The sequence below is a fragment of the Felis catus genome, chromosome B3, assembly GCF_018350175.1.
Source record: "Felis catus isolate Fca126 chromosome B3, F.catus_Fca126_mat1.0, whole genome shotgun sequence".
Lineage (NCBI taxonomy): Eukaryota > Metazoa > Chordata > Mammalia > Carnivora > Felidae > Felis > Felis catus.
Window position 1 is genome coordinate 131863725 of NC_058373.1, and position 19398 is coordinate 131883122.

The 19398-nt window shown below is 47.2% G+C and overlaps 1 protein-coding gene and 1 long non-coding RNA gene across 12 annotated transcripts in view; one reads left to right on the forward strand and one right to left on the reverse strand.

Moving 5' to 3' along the window:
• PTPN21 (protein tyrosine phosphatase non-receptor type 21) overlaps window positions 1-19398 on the reverse strand; it is a 79736-nt gene that overhangs the window by 10143 nt on the left and 50195 nt on the right. For both annotated transcript variants that reach the window (XM_023255923.2, XM_045060347.1), the window contains exons 10-13: window positions 18932-19011; window positions 8306-8366; window positions 7588-7672; window positions 2168-3579 (exon numbers count right to left, since the gene is read on the reverse strand). In XM_023255923.2, the coding sequence (XP_023111691.2) occupies window positions 2168-3579; window positions 7588-7672; window positions 8306-8366; window positions 18932-19011 (1638 nt within the window). The remainder of the gene's footprint in view (window positions 1-2167; window positions 3580-7587; window positions 7673-8305; window positions 8367-18931; window positions 19012-19398) is intronic.
• On the forward strand, window positions 1161-19061 carry LOC102901525. Of its 10 annotated transcripts, none has more exons than XR_002743227.2 (11): window positions 1161-1417; window positions 4770-4863; window positions 5943-6057; window positions 7280-7482; window positions 7848-7976; window positions 8309-8640; window positions 11487-11571; window positions 11662-11830; window positions 11965-12032; window positions 12466-12595; window positions 15451-19061. It is a non-coding gene; the product is annotated as an uncharacterized LOC102901525 (long non-coding RNA). The 10 variants fall into 10 exon arrangements; XR_006599900.1 differs by having other exon boundaries at window positions 1162-1417; window positions 7848-7929; XR_006599902.1 differs by lacking the exon at window positions 7848-7976 and having other exon boundaries at window positions 1165-1417; window positions 7322-7482.

The following is a 19398-nucleotide window of genomic DNA, read 5'->3' on the forward strand; positions in this document are numbered from 1 at the left end:
GGGGATCTTACTAGATCCCATTCAAAAGGGACAATAATCTTGCATAGTGGACCCACTCAAAACAAGTATCATTTGGAGAAGTGACTCAGGTCACACATAAAAATGATGGAAAATTCTGGGGTGCCTGGGTGGCTCAGTTAGGCATCTAACTTTGGCTCAGGTCATGATCTCACCCTCTGTGAGTTCAAGCCCTGCATCAGGCTCTGTGTCGACAGCTTAGAGCCTAGAGTCTGCTTCGGATTTTGTGTCTCCCTCGCTCTCTGCCCCTCTCCCACTTGCACTTTCTCTCTCTCTCTCAAAAAAAATAAACATTAAAAAAAAAAAATGATGGAAAATTCTCAGTATAATTAGGGAAAGAGGATTAAGTATGAAAGGGCCCTGTCCAGCTGGCTCAGGGACTTGGGTAGCATTACCTTTTGGAGACACATCCACACCCAGCCCCCACCATGAATCACTGATCATGAACCCTTACCTTCCACTCCAGCTGACCTGAGACATTGGTCTTTACTGCTCAGGTAGATACAAATGTAATCTTAAGAAAAACTGAAAATAAGCTTAAAATTCAAACCCCCGATTCATTAAAAGCAAACACACTCTTGTTAAGTGGCTTCAGTCTACCTCTGCTAATCTTTCATACGCACTGTAAAATTGTGTGGATTTTCTTCCCAGTTTATGAGGATCCTACTATACTTGTGCCGGGTCCTGAAGTCTGCATATGCAAACTATCAGAGGTGAGGGAGGAGTCCTAGCTGCTGGGCGCTGACAGGAACTGGGAGACAGGATGGACAGGCTAATTAATGGCTTTTGCCAGATCCGAGGGCAGGGCCAGGGGAAGGCGTGCAGGCAGTGAGGGGCCAGAAGCCTGAGCGATGAAGCAAGAGGATTTAGAGCCACCACGCTTCCATGACAAAAGCACGAATGCATGGCCAAGGCTTGGGGACTCAGAAAGTTTCCGTGGAAAGCCAGAAAACAGCAAGGCTTAGAAAAACAACAGCTACTTAATAAAATATTATATACATTATATCTCAATGCAGAACAGCATAACTGACAAGAAAATAGGTTGCAGAGATAAGCATGGGTTTAAAATTCCAGTTCAGCCACCCACTAGCTGTGTAACCTTGGAAAAGTTACTAAACATCTCAGAGTCTGTTCTCTCTTCTGAAGGAACAATAGGCCTGTTGTAAACCAGAGGGGCCTCGGCACATGGCAAGTGCTCGGGGGATGGCAGCTAGAGATGATGTTATGTATGCTCTTTTGTATTTTGCCCCACATAAGTAAGTGCTTAACTGCTGGTTATTTGCTATACTGAGTATCAAAGAGCTGCATTTTCTCCAAGGGACCTTCCTGGGATCCTCATTCACTTAACCTTTCTTTGAAAGAGACCTGGGGCTTTCCGGGGCCTGGGTGGCTCATTCAGGTAAGCATCTGACTTTTGGTTTCAGCTCAAGTCATGATCTCACGACCGGTTTGTGGGTTCCAGCCTGGCATGGTGCTCCAGGCTGACAGTGTGGCGCCTGCTTGGGCTTCTCTCTTTCTGCCCCTTCCCTGCTGGCTCGCTCTCTCACTCTCTCTCTCTCTCTCTCAAAATAAATATGCTTTCTTAAAAAATTAAAAAAATAAAGATCTGGGGCTTTCAAGTATTTTGTCTTGACAAAGTGCCACCTTCCCAACTCCAGAATCACTCTTCAGCCCTCAGAGATCACACACAGGGAATTCAAGCAGTATCCACACACTCGGACATCAGCAACACTTCTCTCCAGGGATGCTGCTCTCAGACACCATGCAGCCCCCCGCTGCTGCATCAGCACAGTGTTTCTAACAAGTGGCTAACAAAGCAACCTCGCCTAAAGCGGGTGAAAGCTTAACTTCCTTTTCCTTAAGGCTGCATTGGCCAAACCTTTCATTTATTCTTTCCTCTCCATTCCAGAGCCTCCCGCGTTAACCTTCTCACTTCACCTAATTATCTCCAGCAAAACCACTAAAATTCTAACCGATCCAACTGATCCCCCTCATTTCCATAGATAATCCTCAAACTCAAAGTATTCCAAATAAGTCCAGAAATAGCACATGGGGGTGGGAGGCATGGGGGGATGAGAAGAACTCCAAGAGACAAAGCCGAACTGCCAGGAGGCAGAGTCAAGGACAGGACCCGGCCACACACTCTTACCCCTAGCGGCGGAAGGCCTTCCACGACGTTCTTCTTCCCGGAGAGGAGATCTGACACGGGCCGCTGCTTCAGGGAGTCCCTCCTGGCTCGGTAGCGCCCCGACGTGGTGAGATCAGATTCGGACATGGAGGGCGTGAGCAGCCCCTCTCTGCGGGGTCGAAGGGCCTCCCCGAGATGGGGCCCGGGCTCGCGGCCGTGCAGGGGGCCCGGGCCCAGCGCGGCAGGGACCGGGGCGCAGGGCCCGCGGGCCGGGCCAGGCGGAGGCTCGGGGGAGCGGCGGCCCCGCGGCGCGCGGGCCGGCAGCAGGGGCACCTCCAGCGCGGCCACGTCCTCCTCCGGGTCCTCCTCGTCCTCGCTGCTGTGGATCAGCATGGTGGCGTCCGAGAGAGACTTCTTGTGGCCATAGCCCAGGCCTCCCCGCTCGTCCGCCTCGTCCCGCTCGGCCCTCTCTGGGAAGCCGCCGGGCTGGGAGCCCGCGGAGACGGGCCGCGGCGGCGGCGGGTCGGCGGCCGAGGCGGACAGCGTGCGCTCCTTCAGCCGCAGGCCCTCGAGGCTGTGCGCCAGCCCGGCCACCTCGATGCTGTTCCTCTTGTGCAGGTGCGCGCGCCGGGCGGCCGTGAGCGGCTCGCTGACCTCCTGCAGGGAGTGCGCCACCGGCAGGCTGGCCTCCTGGAACGTCTGCACCGAGTGGTGCACGCGCCTGGTGATGAGGTCGGGGTTGCTGCTGCTGATGTACGGGTGGCGGGACAGGTCGGGGGTGCTGTTGGCCGGCCGCGGGGGCGGGTAGGGCGGGGGCGGGCGGTACACCTGCGTGCGCATGATGTTGGGGGCCGGGTAGTCCTGCGCCTGCAGCTGCACGTTGGTCAGCTCGGGCACGCTGACGGCGCCCGCCACGGGCCGCCGCTCGGCGGGGTGCGGGTACGGGGACGGGCTGTGGAAACTGTAGTTGAGGCTGAACGGGTAGTGCGCCGACTGCGGGGAGGCGAAGTGCGCGTGCTCCCGAATCTCCGGCTGGCTGTAGACCAGCGCGTCGGGCCGGCTGTAGGCGTACGAGTTGCCGATGTTGAGGTTTCGCAGCGAGCGGCTCTGCCTTTCGGCGGGCACCATTCCCCGGTTGAGCTGCTTCATGACCGTCTCGTAATCCGGGGTCGGGCGGTACGACGGCGGGATCAGGGCGCTGTGGCGGTGTGACGGCACGTAGTCGGGCCTCATGACGTCACTCCCAGTGATGCTCGGGTTGGAGGACATGGGGGAGGGCTGCAGGTAGGGCTGAGGGTTGTTCAGGGAGTTGGTGCTGTGCGCGCTGTATACGCTGCCGTTTCGGATCCGACCGCTGAGGTCAATCTGGGCTCGATCCAGACTCGTCTGGGAGTGGCAATAGTATCCATTCTGGTTGGTGGCAAAGAGGTTATCTGGGAAACAAACACATTTAAAGCGAATGAGCTGGACCAGTTACTCTAGGCGGAAACTGAGATGTGCCCTGAACGCTGCTGACATTTTCGGTGTCGTTTACAAAAATCCATGCAGAAATAACCTGGCTTTACCCGGACTATCTGAATGACCGTGGGCACACTTTCTGGAGCCCGGGCGTCCTCATCTATAGAATGGTGATAGTTCTGCCTGCTCTAAGGGTGGTACTCAGCATCTCAACACCCCCCCACCCCCGCCCCAGTAAAGCTTAACCAAATCTAAGTCCAATATTAAGAGTGCAGTTGTCTTTTTCTGAAAATCAAAAATGTGTTTTACTAGAGATGAAACAGACTTTCTGGAATTCTGGGTAGCTGGAGGCAGAGACACTATTCAGGGCATTGGGCCACTAACTGCTCCCTTCCCCTGGTGGGGATGTGGCCTTGCTGATGTTGAGCTAGTTCAAGTACCGACCATCTATAAATACCTCCTTAAGTGGAATTCTAGGTTGTTTATGGGTTCTTCTAGAATGAAGACAGAAAGACAAGAACTCTGCGGGTTCTGCTTCTGCAGGTCCAACAGTGTCATCAGTTGCTATATACCTCACCAGGGCCCAGAAGCCAGGGAGAATCATGCTAAGCTAGTCACCCCCCTCCCCCACTGCCCGCTCTAGCCCCCGTGCTCCAGTGAGATGGGGATCCACAGCTAGCAGAATCAGGAGCACCATCTCTTCTACGATGGCTGCCTGTGTGCCAGGTAGGGCTGGACGGAGGCATGTTTCTTCTGTCCAATCTGTGGTTCACTGGAAACACCATCACTATTGAGGGTGATTTCTCATGCTTCAAAGAGCAGCAGTCAGGTCCGTCAGGGAACAGTTGGCTTTGAAAAGTATTATTTTTGGGATTACAGAGCTGTGTGATGGTTTAGTGACTAGTGGTTATCGAAGTGAATATGTCAGTCTAGCGTATGGACTTTCCTCGGGTGGCACGCAAGCCAGGTAGAAACAGGGCTCAAACACACACTGTATTCTCCCTGCTGACACCGGTGCCTCACCGTCCTGCACTCTTCCCACACCTGGAATGCTTTGCGACTTCGGAGTCCCTGGAGTCACTGGCACCACAGCCTCTCCCTGGTCCTTACTCCAGCCTGTCTGCACTGGCCTGATACCCACCCCTTCTGGTCTCCCTGCCTGCAGGCTCCTCCCTGCACCCCACAGGACATCCCTTTGGGAACCCGTGTGTGCAGAAGACTATGCTGAGCACTGATGGGGGTAAAAGATGGGAATCCAGGTGAGTAAAGGGGAAAAATGTATATGAAAGTCACAATTCAAGGACATGTTACACTACAAGGAGATAAGTGTGACGGGTCCACGCGGGAGGAGAGAAGGATCACTTCCAGCTCGGGCTGGGTTGATGGGGACAGGGAGGAGAGAATCAAGAACACCCTCACAAAAAATACAGCATTCAAGTGGCCTTTGGGGCAGTGGGGAGGGCCTGCCTGGCTTTCAGCAGCAGCCAGTCAGCCAGTGGGTGCAGGATTACCCTTCCTCACCCCGTGGCCTATGCCAGGCATGGTCATATGACTAGCAGAGGTCAAGGGAAAGGGAGCAGAAGATTGAGAGACAGTTTCCATGCCCCCCTGCCCCCACCACCCTGACCAGTGTTCTAGACGGAAGAGGCCCCTCCAGCAGGAACACAGGGGCAGGCAGGTGGGGAGCAGAGCCCTCCTGCCTGCGCACGACAGCCAGGTAACCTGAGCAAGAAGTCACCTTTACTGCATGGGCCACAAGAGTTCCCACAGCCCAGCCTCACCGACCCGAGGGGAACCAGGCACGTGGGCAGGAGAGTACACTACGGGGTCGTGTCAGGGCAAAGGGCGTTCTGAGTGACAGGGCAGCTCGGACAAGGCTGGGAGACCACTTGTGGAGGGCATCCTCGGTTCGGCTGGAGCACAGCGGGAAGGAAGACTGGAAAAGGAGTGCTGGGAATCAGCATGGAGAGGGTGGCACCCCAGGCAGAGGAATGAGAGGAATGGGGAGATGAGAAGAGCCCGGCACTCTCGTGTCCAGCGAACTGGGGAGAGTGCAGGCTGACGATGGGGCTACAGCTAGCCATGGGGCTGGACTAAACCAGGAGCAGAAGGCCAGGGAGATGGAAGGGATATATGGAGCTAGAGGCAAAAGCATGTGTAACGACTGGGTGTTGAGGTCAAAAAAAAAAAAAAAAAAAAAAAGGCCAAATTACCTGCAGTTTGGAATCCAAGTAACCAGGACAGTGACTTCATCACAAAGATGAAGTAAGGACAAGGGGGAGAGGGACAGGCTTATGGGGTAGAGTGATGATCTGAAATTTAACGTTTTCATTTTCAGCTCATTGTAATCGCGGATACCATAAGCCAGCACCCTGCGGAGGGCTGTCCGTGTAGTGGCCCCTAAACTGTGACTCTGAGACAGATGGCAGTGCAGGGCCCAGGACCAAGGACAGGTGGGAAACACAGATGTGACAACCGTCCCTGCTGAAATCTGAAACGTGGATGGGCTGCTGTGGGAGCCTGCCCAGGGAGGGAAGAAGGCCACAGGCAGACGTTCCCAGGCAGCGAACAACGCTGATGGCACAGGAGGAGGAGGGGAGGGAGAACCAGAACACTGAAAAGAGACTGTTCAGGAGAGAAATCTGGGACGTGCTGGTGAGGAGGACGCGTGGGGCGCTGGGGACCTGGGAGGGCAGCGGAAGGAATAAACGGGTAACAACCACACAGGCACTACTCTCAGAAGCAGCAGGTGGAAAAGGGAAGGGAACAGTAACTCCGACCACCGGTGGAAGAGAGAGGCGTGGCAAGGACAAAGTATTAGGATATCTGCAGACCGAGGAAAAGGGCAGAGTGGTGAGGTAACTCTAACAATGCAGAGAGAAGAGTCTTTACCCAGAGGTGGGGCACCTGGAGGTGCAGAACCAGACGAAGGCAGGGTGCAAGGAGAGGGCGGTGAGGAAGGCAGAAAATACCCTGAGGTGCACACTCTGGGAATCCACACCCTGAAGCGCTGTTCCCCTATGGCCTACCAGCCTACCTCACTGGAAACTGTCATCTGTGCACGTAAGGCCCGCACACAACACACTCACAACCTACCTCTGGTCCCTTCACACATCACTTCTACCAGTTTCCTACGCGAGAGTCCAACCATACCCCTCCTCTCCCCAATGCCCTTCCTCATTCTGTGCCATGGCATCCACTGTCCCCCCAAACCAGGGGTAGCAACCCCAATCAACTGCCCGCCTTTCTCTCCAGCTGTCTAAATCCACCCGTCTTTCCAGAAAGCCCTTCTCAATCTCCCCAACAGGATGAGACTCTCTTCACATAATTGCTTGCCCTCTCTCCTCAAAACAATCATGTTCTCTTTGTATTTATTTGTGTACTAGTCTTATCCCCTACTATTAGATTTTAAGATTCTTAAGATGTGGAACTACTTCTCTGCACTCAATCTCCTTGGCTTTTAGAGCCCTGTACACAGGGTAGAGAGTAAATGTCTGTGAATGAATGCTTGACATTCAGCTTTGGAGGCACTGCCTTAAATACAGCTCGCTCTATTAATCAAGTGAAAAATAAAAATAAATAAATAAAAATAAAGTTGAAATGTTTAAAGCTTTACAATGGGAAGCTCTCGGGCAGGAAAAAAAAACAAAATGAGCTTGGGACATCTTGTGCCAGAAACAAGGAAGCACTCAAAGGCTAACGGGGGAGTATCAGCAGGACACAGGAGCCGGCCGAAAGGAGCTCCCATGGGCCGAACTCTGGATCATCTGAGTATCAACATCTGATACTGCATATTGCGACACATTTTGAGAAACTGAATCTAATGGCAGCTCCTTCTACGAATCCAGGATGGCTATAACCGTGAAAACAATTGCAAGGTAACATCAGCCAAAAACTGTCCTGGCTCCAAGATCTCCAAGTCTTCATAGATTTATTCAGAGTATAATAATTTTATACAGCATTTCAGAAATAGTGTACTTTACCTTGGGAGGAAGTGTATGGTTCTGTATAATGTCCATTATAATGCAGCTGGGGTTGGGGAGGCATCACATAGGACTGGGGCTTAGGCTAAGGAATGGAAAGTTGGAAACAGTTAAAATACATTGCTACCTATGTAATACATGTAAAGTAAGTCTCTGCTGGTTTCTTTCTTTCTATTAAAAAACTTCTAAGGAAGTTAAATATATTATATAGAAAATACACATGGAGACCCTGTAGCTCTTACCATATTTATCACTTTCAGTGTCTCCCAGAATGACAATGCCAAGCCCTGTACAGTGGTATCAGACATCAGAGATCACAAGAAAACAAGCTGTATCCAAAAAGTTAAGAGCAAGAAGGAACAAAGTTTCCTGAATTCTTATATAAACATGTGAATATAAAAAGCTTTTATGTAGTATATTTAATCTTCTCAGGCAAAATTAGCTAGTATTTTAAAGATCTACTAACTTCTGATTACTCTTTGCTAATAGTCGAAAATTGTAGTATTAGGTTGGACCTAATATTTAAATATGTGTAATAACATAAATATTACATAAATATTAGGCTCAGCCTACTGCCGTTTCTTTGGTTAAAAACAATCTAATACCAGCACACTTTTGTGGTCCAACTAAAAATTAACACTATCCAAAGGATCTTTTATTAAGGAAGATGACATCACTAAAAGAAAAAAAAGCAATCATAATTTTCCTTCTTTCTTACCAGAGACACCCTTGAAGACGACCTCCTCCGAATTGGGTTCACTGTGACAGTCTGGGTTTGCCTGTAAAAATAAGACATGTCACTGAGACATACGTACACATAGTTTTCCTAATTTTGCCAAAGGAAATCAGTAAGAAGGTACAATGATAAATCTGCTAAAGTAAAAAGAAGATAAAACTAACCCAATCATAAATTAGAGAAAAGGAAGGAGACTCTCTCGTCCTCACTTGGGGCCTCCCCACTTTGTGGCTACCCAGAAACCCCCCTCGCCCCCCCTCCAGGGTTTGAGCCTCCTGATGCAGCAACATCTGCCTGGACAGTGAGAGGATCAGCAGGTACGTCTTTTCCCGGTCTATCAGGCAGAACCTCTGGAATGAGCATAAGCAGAGAGGGAGAGTGGCAAGGCTTGATCACCCACAAACATGCCACAGAAGCAAGATTCAGTGCACACGTATCTCTCCCGTGGGCCTGGGTTAGCTCTGGGCACCTCCACTAACAGTCCTGAGGGATAACCACCAAATGCCAGCCCAGAAGCCTGAAGCAATGGGGCAGGCCTGTAGTTAAAATCTGCTAGCCACATCCTACAAACATAATCAAGAGGGAAGTTTATAACTTTGGTAACTTAATCCAGATTTCCTGTAAGAAACTAAGAGAAAACAAAAAATAGAAAATTTGGTTCAGTGGGCCCGTGGTACACCCATTTGACTTTTCTATGCAAGAAACTTCTCTCTGCTTTTATTTTTTTTAATGTTTTTAAGTTTATTTATTTATTTTTAGAGAGACAGAGACAGTGCAAGTAGGGGAGGGACAGAGAGAGAGAGAGAGGGAGAGGGAGAGGGAGAGGGAGAGGGAGAGGGAGAGGGAGAGGGAGAAAGAGAGAGAGAGAGAGAGAGAGAGAGAGAGAGAGAGAGAGAGAGAGAGAGAGAATTCCAAGCAGGCTCCATGCTGCCAGTGCAGAGCCCAATGCAGGGCTCGAACTCACGAAACTGCGAGATCATGACTTGAGCCGAAACCAAGAGTCAGATGCTCAACTGACTGAGCCACCCACGCATCACTGATTGGTTTTAAATGTATTTTTTAGAAACAAATGAGAATATTAACAAGTGCAGACTGACATTTATCAGATAATTTGAGATTTTAAACTATTCCCATCAAGTTCCATCTTTGAATAAATAATTACATCAAAAAGGAACAAGACACAAAAAAACCCATGTGTAATTTTATCACTTAAAATTTTTTTTAACGTTTATTTATTTTTGACACAGAGAGAGTGCGAGTAGAGGGAGGGGCAGAGAGAGAGGGAGACACAGAATCTGAAGCAGGCTCCACACTGTCAGCAGAGCTTGACGCGGGGCTTGAAGTCACAAACCGTGAGATCATGACCTGCACCAAAGTCAGATGCCCAACCGACTGAGCCACCCAGGCGCCCCTAATTTTATCACTTTTAAACAGAGTCAGGATGTTTTTATTTTATGTGCAATTTATTGCAAATAAGATCTAGGAACCTAAACATAGGATTTTTGGCTTTGTTGTGACTAACATAATTTTCTCAAAGCACTTTTTAATAAAAAAAAGAAAAATTTTTAAGTAAGCTCTATGCTCAACGGGGCTAGAACTCACAATCCCAAGATCAGAGTTTGTATGCTCTACTGACTGAGTCAGCCAGGAACCTCTCAAAGCACTTTTTTTTTAAATTGATAAAATAAATATGTAAATGTTTATTTATTTTTGAGAGAGAGAGAGAGAGGGGGGGGGACCATGAGCAGAGGAGGGGCAGAGAGAGAGGCAGACACAGAATCCGAAGTAGGCTCCAGGCTCTGAGCCGTCAGTACAGAGCCCAACGTGGGTCTTGAACCCATGAAACATGAGATCATGACCTGAGCTGAAGTCGGATGCTTCCCAGGTGCCCCACAAAGCACAAAGGTTTTTTCAAAAAAACCTTCCACCATCTGTTTCTGGGTCATGAGCTTATGTGACACATAAATACTAATTACAAAAGTATTTTGTGACCTTTGCTTATACTGTTCTAAGGACTAATTACTAGAAAATCCAGAATCACAAGGTAAACACTCAGTCCATTTAATCAACAAATTTACCATAATCTTAGCATCTTAACAATTAGTATCCTGTATTCAAACCCTGAAAATTAGCTTATTTTTATAAGACTTTTGAGATAAAATAAAACTAGTGCTTATTATTTCTGATTAAAAACCATCACCAAATTGGGGCACCTGATGGATGGGTCAGTCTGTTAAGTGTCTGGCTCTTGATATCAGCTCAGATCATGATCTCAGGGTTCATGAGTTCAAGCCCCGCATTGGACTCTGCACTGACAGTGCAGGGCCTGCTTGGGATTGTCTCCCTCTCTCTGTCCTTCCCCCACTTGCTCACGCACGCTCTTTCTCTCTCTCTCAAAATAAATAAATAAATACAACTTTAAATCAAAAAAAAAAAACCCATCACCAAATTAGAGGACACTTATATTTACAACTACATGGATGGAGCTAGAATGTATTATTATGCTAAGTGAAATAAGTCAATCAGAGAAAGACAAATACCATATGATTTCACTCATATGTGGAATTTAAGAAACAAAACGGATGAACATCTGAGAAGGGGGAGTGGAAAGAAGAGAGGGAAACAAACCACAAGAGACTCAATGATACAGAACAAACTGAGGGTTGATGGAGGAAGGTGGATGGGGCATGGGCTGGATGAGTGATGCTAAGGAGGACACTTGTGATGAGTACTGGGTGTTGTATACAAGTGATGAATCACTGAAGTCTACTCCTAAAACCAATACTGTCCTGTATCTTAACTAAAATTTAAATATTAAAAAAAAGAAAGAAGAAAAAGAAAAGAAAAAACTGTCACCAAATATTGGGCTTTAATGAAACTAGGGTGGTACTGACTCAGTGACAACGTTAGAATAAGGGAACATAAGACCAATCTGAAAAATGGTCCCCCCCCCCAAATAAAAACTGCTTCTGTGATAAAGGGGATACTCCAGCTCAGCAGAGAGAAGGTAGGTTTTTGGTACAATGGACCATTTATAAAAAGTCCAAGTGTCATTAAAACCATCTAAGAAAGCACGTTGACATGCATTTAAAAATTAGAAATTTAAATATGAAGTCATAAGTGAACTTACAGAAAACATAAATTCTTCTATTATATATCATAGGCTGAAGATCTATCTAAACACAAGACCAATAAGAGAAATTACAAAGAAAAAAAAAAACGAGTGCTCATCAGGAACTTAACATCAGGTGACTACAACTGCTTTTTTACTAGTTGATTTTTTTAAATTAAATGCTTTTTGTAATAATTTTCTTTCATTATCATCAAAATGTGTTAAGGTTGTTGCTAAAGAAGAAGTGTCTCTTTTCCAAAGAATATTCCATCTGCCAGAATTTATGTAACTCAACAACGACACAACCGATGTGAATTCTGTCGGGCTGCAAGAATACCTGTTAACAACCACCAAAGCATTATCGGTCCTAATTGAGGCCTCCTCGGGGAAACAAGGTGGGAAGGTGCACCGTGTTGTTTTATTGAACGCTCACTCACTGTACGTTAAAACACTCCTTAAAATCAGCATCCACGATCTGAAGGCATTTTGTAGCCTTGAAATTTACTTTGCCTCTGCTTATTCCCCATAGGTTTAGGCAGAAGTGGGTCCTCTGAAGCTCGCATTTAGTCCACTGTCCAAACGGACTGAACTTCTAAGGTACTATAAATTCAAAATTCAGAGACGGGAAGAAAGGGCTGGTAGAGTACAACAACATGTCCTGAGTTGCCCAGCCTCGGGCAAAAATAAAACTTGAATGTGTTAAATTAAAAATGCAGAGATGCAGAGCTTAGAAGCATAGGCAGGAACTCCCACACGCGATATCTATTTTGGCGCCCTCGCTGGGAGCACCCAGTGTGGAAGCGACTCTGCCCGCTGCAGAGGCTGCTTCTTGCTAAACACAAACAAACTGAACATGTCTTTCTCCCGCCAAACGGTCTGGCCAGGCAGCCTTGCCTTCGGTTCTAATAGTCTATCTCCCCTCCCCTTTCTTCCTGCTGCCATTCTTGTAAATGTAGCTTACTGAGAGGTCAGCCATCCTTACCTGAGTGTACAAGAGAAAATGGCGTAACTGCTGGTTGGTGTTTTCCAGACTCTGGGGGCAGTTACTGTGCTGATGGGTGCTGCTAAAAATGAGACAGCCGAAGAACTCTTAGGGGGAAAAAAAATCACTGGAATGTGTGCACCGGAGAAGACAAACTAAGTATATGCTGCTGGCCCAGGTAAAATGAATATTACTTACTGAAGCAGCGCTACGGGCTGAACGTGATTATTTCACGGAATCTGAACAACAACACCATAAAGGATGCCAGTTATTATCTGGATTTGACAGACAAGGAAACGGATACTTAGATTAAGGGAACTGCTCTTGGTCACATGACAAATAAGTAGCAGAACCGGCACTGGAACCAGGCAGGTCTGTCAGGTTATGGAGCACAGGCTCCTAGCGACTGATTATTTTCCCACCCCCTCCCCAGCCCCAGCCGATCTGTAAGCTCCATGGAGGTGTGAGGACATAAAGGTATCACTGGTGCCTGGCACAAAAGGAAGGCCTCAAATGTTTGCCAAACAAATGAGTGACACCGTGAGTGAAGGACTGAAGCAGATACCGATTACTGAGCATTTACAGTTGAGCTCGTTTCTTTTTTTTTTTTTTAAGTTTATTTATTCTGAGAGAGAGAGAGAGCGAGAGAGCGAGAGAGAGAGCGCAAGCAGAGGGGGGACAGAGAGAGAATCCCAGGCAGGCTTCACACTGACAATGCATAGCCAGATGCGGGACTCCAACTCTTGAAACTGTGAGATCAAGAGTCAGACGCCTAACCAATTGAGCCACCCAGCCATGCTGGACTCCTATTTCTAAGAGCTGTCTCAATTTTGCTATGTGAGTTTCCTTTCTTATTGGTTTATAGCTAGTGAAGAGGAGACTGTGGTGAATGAAAAATGTGTTGGCTGGTGGAAATACCTACAAATGTTGGTCTCAATGACTTTCTCTGATGGGACAGGGTTACTCCATCTTCTTCCAGGCCTCCTCCAGGCTCTTCAAACCCTGCAGTGGGCTTACAAGAAAGTGCAACCCCATTCCCCTCCAGGAAGCACGTCGTTCAGTCAGTGTTCTGGCCAGAATTTCCAGAACAAAAGTGGGCACACATACCAGCCCTGTCACTAGGCTCAGCAAGCAGCCTTCCGGTGACTGAAATTCAGCTTTCCCTCTAAACTAAGTCTCTTGAAACCTTTATCACCTGGCTCTACAGCTTGGGGGATACCAACCTCCCCAAGAATGTTTCTCTCCCAGTCTTTTTCTCATATGAATTAGAGAGACTGATTACAGCAGGACAATTCTGAGGTCTGGAAGAAGGTTTGTGACCTAACAGATTGACATTATTTCGTTTAATTCCTAATCCAACCCTAAAGGAATAGTCACATTCTTCTCTCATTTAAAAAAATTTTAAATGTTTTTATTTTATTTTTGAGAGAGAGACACAGTGAGAGCAGGGGAGGGGCAGAGAGAGAGGGAGACAGAATGTGAAGCAGGCTCCAGGCTCTGAGCTGTCAGCGCAGAGCCCGACGAGGGGCTTGAACTCACAGACTGCAAGATCATGACCTGAGCTGAATTCAGACACCCAACCGACTGAGCCACCCAGACGCCCCATTCTTCTCTCATTTTTAAGGCTTGGGTGACATCCAAAGCTGATTCTGCTACTTAAAGTACCTTGCTTATTATTATTTTTAAAGCTTTATTTTGAGAGAGAATGCGCACGTGCACACGTGAGTAGGGGAGGGGCAAAGAGAGAGGGAGAGAGAATCCCAAGCAGGTTCTGTGCTGATGGCACAGATGCAGGGGCTCAAACTCACGAACTGGGAGATCATGACCTGAGCTGAGATCAAGAGTCTGTCACTTAACTGACTGAGCCACCCAGGTGCCCCTAAATTACCTTGTTTAAAAGTGGAGGGAGGGAGCAAGTCATTCTATAAATTCTAAAATATACTCATCTGGGTCAAGTTTAGATGAATCAAACGAGGCCATCCAAAACACTATTTTATTATATGTCAGGACCAGCAGGGGGTGGGGTGGAGGACAACACTCTAGGAGCAAAATCCTCTTTCTATACAAGTAGAATCATCTCCTGAGACCCCAGGTGCCCCAGGCTGACCCAGCCATCCAGAATCCACTGTCCAATTTCAGGCTTGATGCAGTTTCATCAGATGCCCATCACACTATCGGCTGACCCATCTGGACCATGAGAACAAATCTACCAATACTTCAGGATCATTATAATATTAAATGTGACTGAACAGTCTAGGTTGAGAGCCTTAAAAGAAATGACCATAGGGGCGCCTGAGTGGCTAAGTCAGTTAAGCATCTAACTTCAGCTCAGGTCATGATCTCCTAGTTTATGGGTTCCAGCCCTCTGTTGGGCTCTGTGCTGACAGTTTGGAGCCTGGAGCCTGCTTCAGATTCTGTGTCTCCCTCTCTCTCTGCCCCTCCTCTGCTCGCGCGCTCTCTCTCAAAAATAAATAACATTAAAAAAAATTTTTTTTTTAAAGAAATGACCATAAAATTTAAAGTTATTTTCAGTTTTATCACCCATCAAAACATTAAAAGCTAAGAATTCATTTACTTCACCTGAGAACAAGTGCTGATAGTGAACTGTGTTAGTTTCCTACAGAATGAAACAGGGATCCTCCATGAATGGCTCATGGATATGGACTTCCTTAAATCTACTGGATGTACAGAGATTAAAAACAAAATATGGAAAATACTCCTTCAAACATAATTATTTCATCTCTGAAACACTCGTATGTTTTCTTTATATAGATATATGCAACTGAAGGCCCTATGAATGTAATTTTATTTACATTTAGCAAGAAACAGCAATATGACTAAACTTAGATTTCTAAAACTGAATTTCTTTCTTTTCCATCTGAACTTTAAAATCATTAGCAGGTGATGATTTGCCAAAAAAAACTCCTTAAGAAAAAAGGCATTAACACCAACCTATATGGATGCCTACTTGGAAAGAGATTGTAGTTTGCAGTTTATTCCAAATGATTGATTTGATTCTCCATTATTTTCCAGAGGAGGAATCACTGAAGAAATAATGGCTCAATATTATAAATACTCTTATGAAAAGGCTGTGTTCTGACAGAGTGCGTATCTACTGCTTGGATCTCAGAACACTACTTCTGCATGAAAATAATGTCACACGTGATTAGGTAACCAAGCCAGTCCAGGAGAGCCTCAAATGTGACCGCTGTGGACTAGTAGCACCGCTGAATCTGGCCACCAGGGGAAGCACATTCATGCACAAATCTGGAGCCGCAAGCCAGCAGCCGGCAGAGAAAGCAGGGCTCCCCCTCCCGGTCAGTCAGTGCTTTCCACATCCCACCACCAGAGGAACAGTGGGACTCAGAGAAAAACACGCCTACGTGGTGTCCAGGGAGGAAGGGAGGGGAGGAGGACTGGGGCTGAGGGGCTAATCTTTAGCTGGCTCCCCTGCAGGGTCATCCCTGGTCATTTCCTTTTCCTTCCTGAGTCCCAAAGACGGGCCTGCCCCGTGCATGGTTATTCCTAACCAGTTTCTCTTCACACCTTGGCTCCCTATAAAACAGAAAGCACTTCCACAGCCTTTCCTCTTCCTTCCTGGCCTTAAGGGACAAATGTCCTTTCAAGATTTTCCCCCCCAATTACAATCAGTAGTAAAAGGAAATCAACAAGGAACAAAAGGGTTCTTCTCCCCTCTGACACCCATCTCTGTCTCATCTCTGTCTCACTCAGGCTTCCATCATTCACTAAGCCTTAGGTACAAGGTGCCTTGCCAGACACTGGGGCACCACTGGACAAGACGGACAAACCAAGTCCACATAGAACAGCAGGCACATGACGCGCTAGCAGCCTGGCGTGGTGGTTGGCAGCACCGGTTGTGCCGCAGGGCCACGACAGTGGGGGTCTCTGAACCTTCATCCACCAAAAGACATTAAGAATTGCACCAAACAGGGCTGTTGTAGAGGTTAAAGGAAATAATGCTTGACATAGAGGAAATACCTACTGAATCAGAAAGTGGTAGAAAACAACCAGAACTTTGAGAATGGCACTGAGGACTTAGCAAACTAAATGCACGGTGGCCTCCAGGACGGCTGCACTTAAACTGGATCTGGAAGAACAACCAAGAGTCTGCCAGAGAAGGGGAGAAAGAGTGCATTCCAGCAAGGCCTGGGGCTGCAAGAGGCATCAGCATTGTAGGAGCTATGGGCACCAGGGCCAGCATCAAGGGCAGATGAGCCCAGAGGAGGATCACGGGAGTCTTGTGCTTAATGTCGTAGCTAAGGAAGGGGGGGGGGGGGGGGGGGGAGACAGGTTCCGATGCGGTTCTGAGATATAACTTTGGGAGAAGTGCTACACCTTTTGCTCATCCATCCAGAAAACTGGCTGGAGCCAGGGGAGGTGGGCCAGAGAGCCAGATGAGAGGCAGCTACAATGGGACAGGGGAGAAAGGACAGCATAGAGAAAGCTTGTAGGGATGAAGCAAAACCTTCCAAGTCTCAGTTTAGAGGTCACTCTGCTGAGAAGCCTTTCCTACGTTGGCAGTTCTGAGTTAGGTACCCTTTCTCCGAAGGGCCCCTACGGCACCACGGGCATCCCCAATCAGACCTCTTAACATGCATTTCTATAGATTCCTTCAACAAATTCATCAAGGCCTGCTGTGGGCCAGCCCCTTATTCAGCACTGGGAACACAGGGGTTAATAAGAGAGTGTTGGCCCTCTGCGGCTCTCTGTGCTGCTGTGGGCTTACCTGCTGAGAACAAGTAAACAAGCAGATATACAAATTCAGGTGGTACTAAGTACTATGATGAAGAATCAAATAGGGCAAGGGGATAGAGAGAGAAAGGTAGGCAGGGAAGGGGTCCCCAGGGCAGCTACGGTCAGCCTCTCTGAAGAGGGCCTCCTCTGATCAGACAACTGATGTAGTGGGAGAGTGAGGCATGCAAAGGAAAAGCATTTCAGGCAGAGGAAGGGGCAAGCACAGCGTCTCTAAGGGCAGAACATGTTCACAGACCAGAAAGGACACTAGTGTGGCTGGGAAAGGGTGAGCAGGAGGAGGGTGTGAAAGAAATAAGGCAGGAACCAGGCAAGGACCAGATCGTGGACAGCTTTGTGCTTTCAAGTATGATGAAATTCCAGTGCAGGGTTTTAAGAAGAGTGATAGGATCTGACCCCTATTAAACTAAGACCAGTCTGGCTGACTTATGGAAAGCAGGCTATAGGCACGGCAGGTACCGAAACAAGGAGGGTGTCAGAAGGCTACTGCAGTATTCTAGATTAGAAACACTGATGGCCTGGCACTGAGTTGTTAGTGGAGCAGGTGGTCAAAGTGGTCACATTTCAGATATATTTTGAAGGCACAGCTTGCTGATGCATTGGGTGTGGGATGAAATAAACAAGAATCAAGTGGGAATTAAGTAGGTTTGGGGCTTGGGCAACGGGGTGAATATGGAGTGTTGCCACTTATCGAATGAGAAAGGGTAAGGAAGAGGCAGATTTGGGGGCAGGAAGAGAAAGAGCATGTCAAGAGTTTCGTTTTAGACACAGCAAATCTGGGATGCCTCTTAAGTCACCAAGTGTAGACATCAAGTAGGCAGTTGGCTGTGCTCAGGGAGAGGACTGAGCTAGAAATACAGTCGGAGGCACTTCCAGCAGACAGATGCGATCTGTAAGCCTGACACAAGGTGAATCCCCTGGAGAACGAGCATAGGTGGGAAAGAGGTCTGAGGATTACACCAGCAAAGGTGACTGAGAAGAAACGGCCCAGAAAGAGGAAAGGCAGGAGAGGGTGGGGTCTTGGCAGCCAAGGAGGAGCAGAGTGCAGAAGGGAAGGGGTGGCCAGAGGTTAAGTGCTGCTGAGTGGTCCAGTGAAAGAACTTCTGTGGTCCTGACAGGACCATGGGATGAAGGTCATTGTCACCGTGACAAGCAGTGTCAGTGTGTGGCAGCTAGGGGAAGCAGGGCAGAAAGAAGGAGAGAAAACAAGTCTATACAACTCCTTTGAAGAAATTTGCTATATAGGAGAGCAGAGATATGGAGCCGTGGACGGATGGCGTGTGGAATGAAGGTCAAGTGTTTTAAGAGATGCAATATTATAGCATGTTTGTATGCTTATGGGAATGATCCAGCAGAACGGGGGAAGCCCATGGGGCCAAGAAAAATATTCCTTAGGAAGCGAAGGTATAAATTCTCCAAACGGCTTGACAAGCTGAATGCCAATAAAATGCCAAATGCTCAAAATGCCAATAAAAAAAAATTCTCTTTTTAAATTTCAAGAATCAGTGATTCTAGTAAATAGGTGAAGAAAATCTTAGAGGCATATATCTGTAGTTATTAGAAGTCATCCAAAGATAAAATGAAACAATATTTTTGAGAACTATTTAAACACGCAGTTTGTTTATGTCCTAAAACTGTTATTTTCTACAAATTTTTCCTTTCTAAATGACACGATACAGCTCAAGATGAAAACTCCTAACCTCATTATTTTCTACAATTTCCATGAACAGGATGTACTCACAGGCTGCATTGATTTAGTCTGTAGAATTTGTGTCGCGCAACACAGAGTCTCCACACGTATTTTGCGGTTTCCATGTCTTCCTAGCAAATGAAATATGCATAAAGTAAATAAAAACACATTTACAACTTGATACAGAGTTTGTCGGAGAACAAGACATGACTGGGGGATATAATATCCCGACTCTTTCAAACACACCGACTCTTTCATTTTCTAATGCTGCGCCTATCATATGAAGGCTCTAATTAGGATTTAAATTAGGAAGACCAAAAACAAAAAAAATGTTCTAAGTGTATGACTCTTACACTGAACAGTTTCAGATGACTTAGAAATTTTAAAAATTATGAAAATATCAACTTGTATTTTGACAAATAGATACTCAAAGACAATTTAAAAAAAAGCATTTGACTTGGTGACTCAACACTGCCTTTGTCAAGAGAGCAATTAACTGTGAAATAATATTTCTACAG